Genomic DNA, 12078 nt, shown 5'->3' on the forward strand with positions numbered 1-12078 from the left:
ATTATCTTAAGGTTCAGTGTATCTCACAGGCAGTCATGAGAAGGAAGGGATGGGTACCGACCATGAAATGTGCTGTTGTCCACATTTTTTTTTTGCCTTGTTTCTTGTCAGAATAACTACATTGTCACTGTAAACTAAGCTATTGAGTTTTTAAGGGATAATTATACTAGGAAAGGCAAGGAGGGCTGACGTCTGTTAACATCATCTTACTGCATGTAAGTATGATCTGCAACAGAAGAATGTTGCTTAGAAAAGACAGCAGCTCTTCAAGCTGACCTTGTTGACTCAGAATGTTTGGGGGGGGAAATAACTTCATGAATTTGTCAGGTCTCATTGCAATAAGTATTAGGGTAGGTTTGTTGCTAAGGAAACCCAAAAGAGCTTATTTAACTAGCTGTCATTCATAAATTATGACCTACTCTCTGGGGAAAGAAGGAGGTTCTACTTACAGAATTTTTTCAGATGCAAACAATAGCTAGTGAAAAAAAGACAAATCTGGGGAATGAAGAATTCTTCTTTGTGAAATAGATGGCTTTTTGTTTACTTTGTTCATTTGTTATGACTACTAAAATTGCTCCTGTTGTATTGTTTCCATTTTGCTATGACCTACTCTCTTCTTTTAATAATGGTAAACAGAATCACTAAATCTGGAAAATACATGTGCTGACAGGTTTAAGCTATGATGAAAACAACACAAAGGGTGTTTATATGATATTGTTACCTAGTAAAGAAAAGCTGAAATTAGAACAAATATACTGTAACTCTCTAAAAGGAGGATCAAAGGAAAAAAATAATGATGTGTTTGACCACGTAAGTAGTTCAGCTGATGATGCTATCTCTCATTGTGCAATCTACTAACAGCTGGGTTTGTAGGACAGCAGCTTGGAAATCTGTCAGTGTTTCCTTTGAGGTGTTTTTTCTTAGAATACATATATTCTTTGGTGATGTATAACTACCATGAGGAAATGTATCATTTTTGACAGAACTGCTCTTATAGTGACATATGTCATGAGACAGGATGTTTTTCTGGGTTTATTTTTTGATAGTGACAGTTTCCACTTGAGATTCTACGTGCATTTACTGACTATATTTTGACTTCTCTTTTGCATGCTTTGTCAGTGATTTATTAAGCATTAGTTTAATATTTTCATATAAGAACAATCCATTCCATATTACTCATCGTCTCAGTCATTCACTTAGTTTAATTCTTGAACAGTGACTTAGAATGAAGAGCCAAAACATCTTTCTTTATTAAAAAAGAAATACCCTGAACTGTTGGGGCCTAGTAATTAGGAGAATGATCGTGCAAGAGTAAGCAAATGTAGTTAAGTGGCACCTCCTCCTATGCAGTTTCAGTCCTCCTAGTTATTGTGTTAGTATGAAATAAAAATCCATCTGTCTCTGGGCATGGATAATATTACATGAGAATTTTTTACTATGACTGATCCCAAATTACAGTGGGTGAGGGGGTAAGTAACAAACACGTAACAGCTAGAGATAACAGCCCGCAGTGTCAGCCAAGACAATTCCGTGAAGGAATGATCCAATGCTCCATAAAATCACTGGAGTATTTTCTGGGAATGTTTTGTCACCTGTGTTTGAAATGCGGCTGTTTGAACAAGGGGGACACTCCTCTTAAGGTACTCTGGAGGAGCCTCTCTCTTTTTATTAGCTGTAGAGCGACACTGATCTCCTAACTTAATTGACTTTTAAGCTCCCAGAGGTGTGGTAAACGCACCTCCAAGGTGCCTGCTTGATCTTCGAGTAGGTAACCATGAACAAGTAAAGCTGTTATTTTCTATTTTAATGTTTTTAAATAGTAAAAAAAAATGTAACCCAAGGTATTGTTCAAGGAAATATCTAAGGCTTAAGTAACTTAACCCTTGAAGAGACAGGAAACCTGGAATTAATTTTTTTCCCTGCCTTTTTTATGTTCATAGTTATTTCTGGAATTTTGCATTCCTGCAACTACAATAGGAATATTTGTGTTAATAAGCACTAAAAGTCTGGATCTTTATTCTGCACTATGTGTCAAGATAATCTTGAGGAAGATTTGATGAATAAGTATTCCAGACGAAAAAGAAATTAAATGTAAACAGTGTTTTCATAAGCACATATCCCAGATAGCATTTGAAGCTGATATATTTAAGAGGAATGGAAATGCCACAAAAAGAAAATATCATAAAATGCCTGTAAACAAATTTAAGCTGGAAATAAGAAGGTTGCCATAATAATTAGGAATTAAGTCTGTCCTTGGGTATTCTGGAATGAGTATAATGGGGACAAAAGATCCTTGCAAACTCTGTTATGGAATAGGTAAATTTCTGTTAAAAATGATTACGTGCAGCAGCAGGGGTGGGACTGGGTAACCGCAGAAGAACCTTTCAAGCCTGTCTTCCTCTGACTGAAATGGCTTCCTAAAGGATGATCCGTTAGTAGAAAACGGCAAGAAGATGAAGGCAGCTTGAGGGAAAAACTGTCCATACAGCAGATATAACTTGATGGTGCTGCCACTGGTGTGGTGGCATTCACATCAGCTGAGAACCTCACTAGGGCAGGGCTCTGGTTAGAGATATACCAGAGACATGTGAAATACTAGTCTAGATACACTCACTTGCAGACTCTGACCTCTCATGGGCTGGCTTAATGTCGGGCACGAAGGCAATCTCCCTGTGCTCACTAGACAGGCTGTGAAATGAGGGTGTCATGTAAAAATCCCTTCACAGCAGAGAGCAACTAACTAATCAAAAAGCCATTAACTGGTTTCTATATCTAATATTAATTAGGAATAGCACTAGGATGTGAAGAGAGGGGCTTTTGAGGGTCTAGTTGCTCAGAATTTGGAGTTGAAAGCATTTTATCTCGTCATGATTTCCAGTGGATTTAATACTGTTGTATTTCCAATGGTATTTTTTACTTTACTGACTGAAAATCTCAATGAGGGTATTGAAGTGAGATCTGAACTTAACCACAAATGTCCACCTCATGCTTTGGCAACTGTCATTGCAATGTGCCAAAAGCTACTTACCTTGCATGCTTGCAGGAAAAGTGGCCTTGGCAAAGGAATACAGCACAACACAGCAAGTTTTTATGTTCGTTTCCTGCAAGTCTAATTCTGTCTTTCAAGAAAATCTAGGAAGCTGGTTCAAGCCTTCTTCCCTCTGATATGGCTAACTTGCTTCCTCAGAAATGAGGGATGGAAAAGAATGTCTTAGAAAAGAAAGTACCTTAAGTAGTTTAATTTTTTTGGTTTTCATATTTAGAGGGAAATTAGGGTCTGTCTTTAAGACCGAAGCATTTCCTTTTGCCCCTTTAAAGTAATTTTTCCATGGATTTGCCCATTTAAACAAAGCAGACTGAATGTGGATATTAAGAGTACTGGAATTTATCAAGCCTAAACAAGACAATTTTCTCTAGAATTGATCCTATATAGATTAGGCAGGATGACCAGATGAGGTAGAGTGAGCACACTTGAAACAAACAAGCAAAAAAACCCCCAATGTGTTCTAATGTGAATACTAGGATAATGGGTGACTAACAGGTTTTTATCATAGTGTGCCCTGCAGGACACTTTCCAATGTGAAATACAGAGAGGACTTTTGTGGCTTCCATTAAAACTATTCCTGAAGCTAAATCCCTCTATCTCACTCAAGAGTCATTCCTCAATGATGTTCTGTATTCGACAGTCATGAGTCACAGATGAAAAAGGCGATAACCTTGGTTGCCTAAAGCTCTGTACGTACCATTAATATCCAATCACTAAGGAGTGAAAAAGCACATAGTCGAGTAGGGTGAAATGCATTTCCTCTGGCCAAAAGGTGAAAAGTTGATAAAATTCCTTTCATGCAGGGAACCTCAGATATCCTTATCGTTAGGATTTTAGAGACTCTCATCAAGAAAATACAATTGTTTTTAATTTACTTGGTCCTTGATTGGTACTGTACTTCAAGCCATTTAAAACATGTAAGCTCAAATTATTTTTAAACAGCTTTCTTATTACGTATATATAGAAAAATAATTAGGAAAGCTTACTGTAAGTGCATGTGTTACAATGAACTCTTGCACTGTGAACTGGAGCATGAGCTCGTAATTTCTATCCATAAAGGTATTATCCACACAGTGTCAACAGCATGTGTCTGGGATATGTAAAATGACAACTACAGCCATCTTGATCAAACTCCAGAAGACTTTTTTGATTAAAGGTCTGCTGCCTGCCATATAATTCCAAATAATACTCTTGATTTTTTTTTCTTCCATTCTTCTTAAAAGTTTAAAGATACTAAAAATTCAAATAGATTATTTTACTCATACCATCACAGTGAATATTGAACAAATTGGCAAATACTGGATAAATACTGGATAATACTTTCCAGTATTTCTTTCAAAGTCATATTTACTATGATGATAGTTAAGCTGTGGCAGGGAGATTGTTCTTATATTTTTGTCCTGGTAGAATTTGTTCAGGTTTCCTAATTGGGGGGAGAAGAATTCTGTGGTTTAGAATTGTTGCTAGATAACCTGGATCATCTTTCTCACATGACTGAAGTTTCTTAGAAACAAATACTTTGCCATCTCTGGTAATACAGACTATGAAACATTAACTTAACTTCCAGCACTGCTACAAGTATCTGTACATGTTAGAAATAGGCTCGAAAATACAGACCCCTAATACCTTGAAACTGCTTAGTTCATACCCACTGTATTTTGTTTTTATATTTCCCTTCGACATCTCATGTAAAATCAATCTGACAGATACTAACACAGATCTGAGATTCATTAGAAAGTCATTAATTATCCTAAAGGGATGTTTATGGATAGGAGCACTTTATATTTTGGGCTGTCAAGACAAATTGACCTAATGGCTTCTCTGTAACGACCCTGCAACTATGGCAGTCAATGACAAAACTCCGTGCATGGTATTCCTCTAAATCTAACATAAAATTTAATGTAAGAAAGTGGTTAGTGGAAGTGTCTATAGTGATAATCAAATTGACCCTCAAATGAAATTTGTGATTTAGATATCAAAGCAATTAAATTATTAACATCCCAAGGCATTTTTCATAAATTAATTTCCCAATTAAAGTTTTTATATAAATAGTATTTTGTATTGAACTTTCAATTGGAGTGTCGAGAGTGGGCAGTCCTGAACAGTTAGCTCTCCCTCAGCCACAAAAATGGGTACTCTTAATTCTGACTCTTTGTTTCATCAGCCTTCCCCTAAAATTCCTTTTCCACTCAATTCATGGTTTAAAGTCCAACTGTAAAATCTCATGAAAAGATTCTAGGCTGATTATAATCACTCCCTTGCCCAAATAGAGGTGTTGTGCTTTCTACTGAAATCATTTCAGAAAGTATGGTTTTAGCAAAAATGGTATGTTCAAGAATACTCGGCTCCGCAGCACCTAGTATGCAGTGACGTAATGCTGTTGCCTCTTGCAGGCTGTATTAGAACAATGTGGTTAAATGATGCTAATGCCTTGGTGTCTGCCTGTGGCAGCAGGACACTAGTTTTCACTCACTGAATTCTTCCCCTTCAAATATGTGTTGAGAGTTATTTGCCAATGCAGTTGCTTTCCTCACTGCTCTTCATTTCTGTTCTGTTTATGCTACAGTTGCATTATTAGCTTTTGGGCATGCTAGTTTAGTTTTAAATTACATCTTGCACTGCATGAATTAGAAGGAGGAATTGCATTAATTTAGCCAGTGCTACATTTCAGTAAACCTGCTCTTCAAAACATTATCATATGTAATAAGATTGATCCCAGTGAGGCAATATTTTAAATGCACAAGGTCAAGCATGTCTTGTTTATGCTTCAAGGCCATGTCTAGCAGTCAGTTTTCCTGCTTTTAGCACCCATCAGTCCAAATAATCTCCATGCTCTACTAATTAGAAAAAACAAACTTTAGTGTTATGCCACGGATGAGAATGTAAAGGTAGCTATATAGAAATTTTTCAGGCTCTTACATTATGCAATGTATTCATACAATGCTTCTCAACCAATGCTTTTCTGAACAGAAAGTTACAATGGACTATATAATGTATTAATAGTAAGTTTAAATGTCTTTCCATGTAGCTTTGCTTTCAGCCATCTGCTAAGCTCTACTTTTCCTGAAGTCTTCTCCAAGTTGTGTTGCTAAGATGTAAAACTCAGTAAGATTTTAATGATTTGCCAAAGCTACTTTTTCTAAAATATTTAACTATGGTAGCAGTGAGAAAACAGCAAAACCATTAACAATAATCTTTACTTTTGACCTGTGATGCAGAACTGCAATTAATGGGATAAGCAGTGTTTCCTTGTGTATGCAGAGTCAGATCTTGGCCGCCTCAGCGATGCAGTCCACTCAGCCCAGAAGGGAATCTTGAGGAGGCAGTGGTTGGACACCTTTATGTCTCTCTGATCCTAGTATTGATGTCCCAGAATAGTTTCTTAGAACAAGGTAGGACACAAGACAGTTAACTTGTGCCAGGCTTATTACAGAAGTAGCTGGAGAATTCACAGGAAAGCACAGATCGTCTAGTGCTATCCTGTATCACTCTCGTATCTCCTTCCAGAGAACTCCTTAGAGGTGGAAAATCCTTCTTTGGGCCTGTTTCAAACTGGCAATGGAAGCAACCTTTGGTTTAATCTTAAGAGACCTGTCTACTAAAGAAATATGTTCTCAGAGCTTGTTCACAGGAGTCTGAGCTTGTTCTCAGAAATCTGGCCAACTGCCCACTCAAGCTGTTGCTTGGGTGTCAGCTGGCTGGCTTTTATTAGTAAAGACTCGTGGGTGTGGGTCCAAAAACCAGTCTAAATTTTTAAGTAGATTTATATGAAGTTCTACAAATTTAGATGCCAGGCTCAGAATAATTTTTCACATGTGAGCTTTCTGCTAAAATATTTACACCATCTCTAAAAGCCCATTTATTATATAGTATGACTTTGTAATAGAATCATAGAATAGTTTGGGTTGGAAAGGACCTTTTAAGGTCATCTAGTCCAACCTTCCTGCAATGAGCAGGGACATCTTCAACTAGATCAGGTTGCTCAGAGCCCTGTCCAACCTGACCTTGCATGTTTCCAGGGATGGGGCATCTACCATCTCTCTGGGCAACCTGTTCCAGTGTTTCACCATCCTCATTGTAAAAAAATGTCTTCCTTCTATCTAGTCTGAATCTACCCTCTTTTAGTTTAAAACCATTACCCCTTGTCCTGTCACTACAGGCCCTGCTAAAAAGTCTGTCCCCATCTTTCTTATAAGCCCCCTTTAAGTACTGAAAGGCTGCAATAAGGTCTCCCTGGAGCCTTTTCTCTAGGCTGAACAACCCCAACTCCCTCAGCCTTTCCTCACAGGAGAGGTGTTCCATCCCTCTGATCATTTTCGTGGCCCTCCTCTGGACCCACTCCAACAGGTCCATGTCTTTCCTGTGCTGAGGGCTCCAGAGCTGGATGCAGAACTCCAGGTGGGGTCTCACCACAGCAGAGTAGAGGGGCAGAATCTCCTCCCTTAACCTGCTGGTCATGCTCCTCTTGATGCAGCCCAGGGTATGGTTGGCCTTCTGGGCTGTGAGCGCACATTGTCGGCTCATGTCCAGCTTTTCATCCATCAGTACCCCCAAGTCCTCCTCCACAGGGCTGCTCTCAATCCTTTCATCCCCCAGCCTGTATTGATACCAGGGGTTGCCCTGACCCAGGTGCAGGACCCTGCACTTGGCCTTGTTGAACCTCATGAGGTTCACATGGGCCTACTTCTCCAGCTTGTCCAGGTCCCTCTGGATGGCATCCCATCCCTCAGGCATGTCAACCGCACCACTCAGCTTGGTGTTGTCTGCAAACTTGCTGAGGGTGCGCTTGATCCCACTGTCTGTCATCGATGAAGATGTTAAACAGTACTGGTCCTGATATGGACCCCTGAGGGACACCACTTGTCACTGCTCTCCATCTGGACATTGAAGCCGTTGACCACTACCCTCTGGATGTGACCATCCAACCAATTCCTCATCCACTGAACAGTCCACCCATCAAATCCATATCTCTCCAATTTAGAAAGAAGGATGTTGTGGCGGACTGTGTCAAAGGCCTTACAGAAATCCAGACAGACAACATCCGTAGCTCTTCCCTTGTCTACTGATGTAGTCACTCCATCACAGAAGGCCACTAGATTGGTCAGGCAGGACTTGCCCTTGGTGAAGCCATGCTGGCTGTCTCAAATCACCTCCCTGTCCTCCACGTGCCTTAGCATAGCTTCTAGGAGGAGCTGTTCCATCATCTTCGTAGGCACAGAGGTGAGGCTGACAGCATGGAGAGTGGCTTGGCAACTACATCAGCCAATTCCCTCAGGACTCTGGGATACATCTCATCAGGTCCCATAGACTTATGTATGTTCAGGTTCCTCAGGTGGTCATGAACCTGATCCTCTCTTACAGTGGGAGGGACTTTGCTCCCCCAGTCCCCGTCCTGCAGTTCATCCACTCAAGAGGTGTGGTAAGAGAGGTTGCCAGTGAAGACTGAGGCAGAGAAGTTGTTGAGTACCTCAGCCTTCTCCTTGTTCATTGTTACCAGTTTGCCAGTCTTGCTCATCAGGGCGATATGCTTTCTTTGACCTTCCTTTCTGGCTGACATACCTGTAGAAGCCCTTCTTATTATTCTTTGCATCCCTTACCAAGTTCAGCTCCAGCTGTGCCTTGGCCTTCCTGACCCCATCCCTACATGCAGAACATGCATAGAATAGAAAAAGCAAAGATCTGTATATTGTATGTTCATACTATTGACTTGCTGTATATTGCATGTGTATACAAGCAGTCAGAAAAGCAGTCTTATATTGGTTTAACTCAAAACAGAGTCTGCTTAAAAGGAAGAAAAGAAAAAAAAACGGAGGGGGGAGCATGGCTGTTCAACCATTATTTGCTGTTTGTAAGAGACAGCACTACAGAAAGCCTGAAGTGATGTTCTGTTTAAAATGATTTCTGTTGGTTCACTGGAGGGAGTAACTGAATTCCTTCATTTATTAACCTCAAGGTGCATGAGGCACACAGAGGAGATACAGATGGCCTAAAGTGCGACTCTTGTCACTCGTGACGGCTGTTCTTGTAGCCTGTGAATGCAGGCACACAAATGTGGAAGGAGCTGCTATGTAATTTCTGGAATAACTGTCTTTGGAAAGAGCCTCTTCTGGTGATGTTACCTCCCCAGGCAATTAACACTGCCTGTTATTTGAAGTACGTTCTTCTCCAAAGATGCTACTACAATCCAGGCAACTATGGCTCTCCAGAGCAGGTTTGGGTTAAACAGCTAAAATGGTAGTCGTCCTCCTTCACAGAGTACTGATATAAGATGAACAATCCCAAACAATTTTCTCCCTATCCTAAATTAGGAGGTTAAGTACAATTACTAGGTGTGTCAGAATGGTATGTTTTCTTCAGTTCTGCTTTCTGATAGAGTACCAGGGTTAAGAAAGCTGAAAAGTGAAACTTGATGAAAAATACATAAAGGTTTAAAGGTTTCTTGCACTTCTCCATTTTTTTTCTTTTTCCCTTTTGTTTTTTCTGTTTACTCTGATCTGAACAGTCTCAAAGTCAGTAATAAATATAACCTGAAAGTTCTTGAAAAAAGTATATATTTTTCTTCTGGAAGTGAAACTTCAACTTGTAAATCATTTATTTCAATGAAAGATGTTCATCAGTAATTTGTGTGTTACATTAGTATGCCATCAATATGATAAATTTTAATGTGAATATTAGTAAATGAGAATTGGCTGTACACATGCCTTTAGTGAAGTTATATTCTGCTAAGGAAAACTTGAACTTATACTCAAACTAAACAAAGTCTGTCTATACTTGGAGTTTGTGTGACCTGCATTTTTGTAGTGGGTATAGGTCTAGTAGTTTTATTTTCTTCTTTAACAGGCTTTGCAAGTGCAGGACTGTAACACTCAGAATCTTAGAAAAGTGCTTACCGTGGAGGTGAATCGGGATACATGATGTTGACCTGAGAAAGTGTATCCAGATAGGAACCAAAATCAAAGGCTGGCGGAAACTCCTCCATGCAGGTGGATCTCAGCTCTCCAAAAGAGCCACCATAAGAGAAGCCATCTGGAGCTGGAAAACAAGCAATTAATACTTGCTGCTCTTTTCCTCCGTGGTGGATTCCCTGAGACAATACTACTGTTTATAACACTACCATAAATCAGAAAACAAAACCTATCTGAGGCAGAGGAATTACTGGTATTCTGGAACAATCAGGTTTCACAGGACATTTCTGTTCCTTTAAGAGCAAGTTAGCGTCATCTGTAGATGAACTGTGGTGTTTCAGGCTATGGCACAGGGACTATATATTTAGTGCTGCCCTACAAGATGCAAGTGTCTAAAGCTTTTCTTGTGCCTCAAAGGTTGAAAAGGAGTGGCAGTTCTGCTGCATGTAGCTTCAAACATTAGCAGGATTGCTGAAGTTCCCAGGAGTCACATACATTGAAACCTTGGCAATTCTGTGAAGGTTTTTAAAAGGAGGCTTAGGTGTTTGATTGTAGGTATGTGTCTTCAGAAAATGCTGTTCTCAATAAAACACTCACAAAAAGGGGAAAAACTGGAAAATAGTAGAGAAAATCATCTTTCTGCCTGCTCCAGGGCTTTCTTAATGCTTTCACGCAAGAGTTTCATGGCTCCAGAAATACCAAGAAGTTAGTGCTATTTTCTGTCTTTGAGGATAGCTAGTTAATGCTCAACATCCATAAGAATGTCCCAAATTGTGGAAATGCAGCAATTCCCCCACCCCCAGCCCCTGTAATTGTCTTCCAAATAAAGTGATCCCTCCTTTTCACTCGATGCATTAAAATAGTTCCCAGAGAGAAGGATCAGCTTCTAAAGGGACATCAAAGTAGCGTATCTCTCTCAACAGAGGGTAAAGGGCAGGACTCACTTGAACTGCCTGTTCCTCCTGGCAATTTCCACCTCTGCCAATTTATTCTCGAGGAATTTACCAGGACTAATCCAGTCTAGCATGCACTGTGCTTTCCTTTTGTTTGGTAAGTGAAGGAAGCCAACTTCACAGTGACTCCCGCTGCTGCCATGCTGGCCAGTGGAAGCACGCTGAGATACTAGGATGGCATGTGCTAATATAAAATTTTCACTTGGGTAGCCTGGCACAATTTAGTTTAAGATTATTCTTTTGAATTGCTCTGAAAATATCACTGTGCTTTTCTTTTTCCATTTCTCTAGCATTGTTATTTCTAACAAGCAGTTTGAAAATTGTCCTTTATGTTTTCGCATGGCTTCAGGGTTTTTAAAGGACTTGAAATTAACATAGCAGTAAATTTAAATGTAGTGATTGAATCTCAATGGTCAGTATTTTATCATGCCAATATATTAATGGGTAAAACAGTAACTCCAACTTGGGTTTAACTATTTAATCCCAAATTTAGCTGCTGAAAAGTAGGAAAAATAGATGTTACAATAACATTAGACATTAGTTTTTTGGATTTTTTTTTTTTTCATTTTTCCCCTCTGTATATTGCCATGGGAGTTTGCATTTCACTTGGAGTCTAAAATTTATTCCCAAAACATAGCCGTTATTCACTTATCTGGATAAATGTTTCTGGGAAAGACAAAAATAATTATTCCTGGCTCCAGGTGGACAGACTGATCCTAGGAAATGTGTTTCTTTTAGACATGAAAATTCCTGGTCCAAATAATTAAATGAAGTCCAGTTGACTTCAGTGGATGCTTGATTTACCTCAGTGAAATCAAGATTTGAGCCAATGCATTTTTATGTGGCTCACTATTATCTTTTCTATATAAAGGTAAAAAATCCTCAACAATATGCAAAGAACTGTACTCTCATAACAAACTGCAGATATAGGAGCCTAACCACAGATGACAAAAATTGTTGATGCTCCACTCAATTCATTAAGCCATTTATAATTTGAATTTTTACTAGCTGAAGACTTACAAAGTAACTTTTTGTAACTGTTTTTCCTTAAATATAGAAATAAACAGATTCTGTAATTTCCTTGACACAGTGGCTTTTAACTTCTGGTCAGCAAACCCAAAAATGGCCAAAAATATAATTCTACAATTAACTCCTTCATGTTCCCAAATCCTTT

The 12078-nt window shown here is 39.1% G+C and overlaps 1 protein-coding gene across 1 annotated transcript in view; it reads right to left on the minus strand.

Annotated features, from left to right (window-relative positions):
• Positions 1–12078, minus strand: part of BEAN1 (brain expressed associated with NEDD4 1) — a 64871-nt gene that overhangs the window by 8652 nt on the left and 44141 nt on the right. The window contains exon 5 of the mRNA XM_072872809.1: positions 9937–10078. Within this exon, the coding sequence (XP_072728910.1) occupies positions 9937–10078 (142 nt within the window). The remainder of the gene's footprint in view (positions 1–9936; positions 10079–12078) is intronic.

The sequence above is a fragment of the Ciconia boyciana genome, chromosome 9 (genome assembly GCF_034638445.1).
Source record: "Ciconia boyciana chromosome 9, ASM3463844v1, whole genome shotgun sequence".
Classification (NCBI taxonomy): domain Eukaryota; kingdom Metazoa; phylum Chordata; class Aves; order Ciconiiformes; family Ciconiidae; genus Ciconia; species Ciconia boyciana.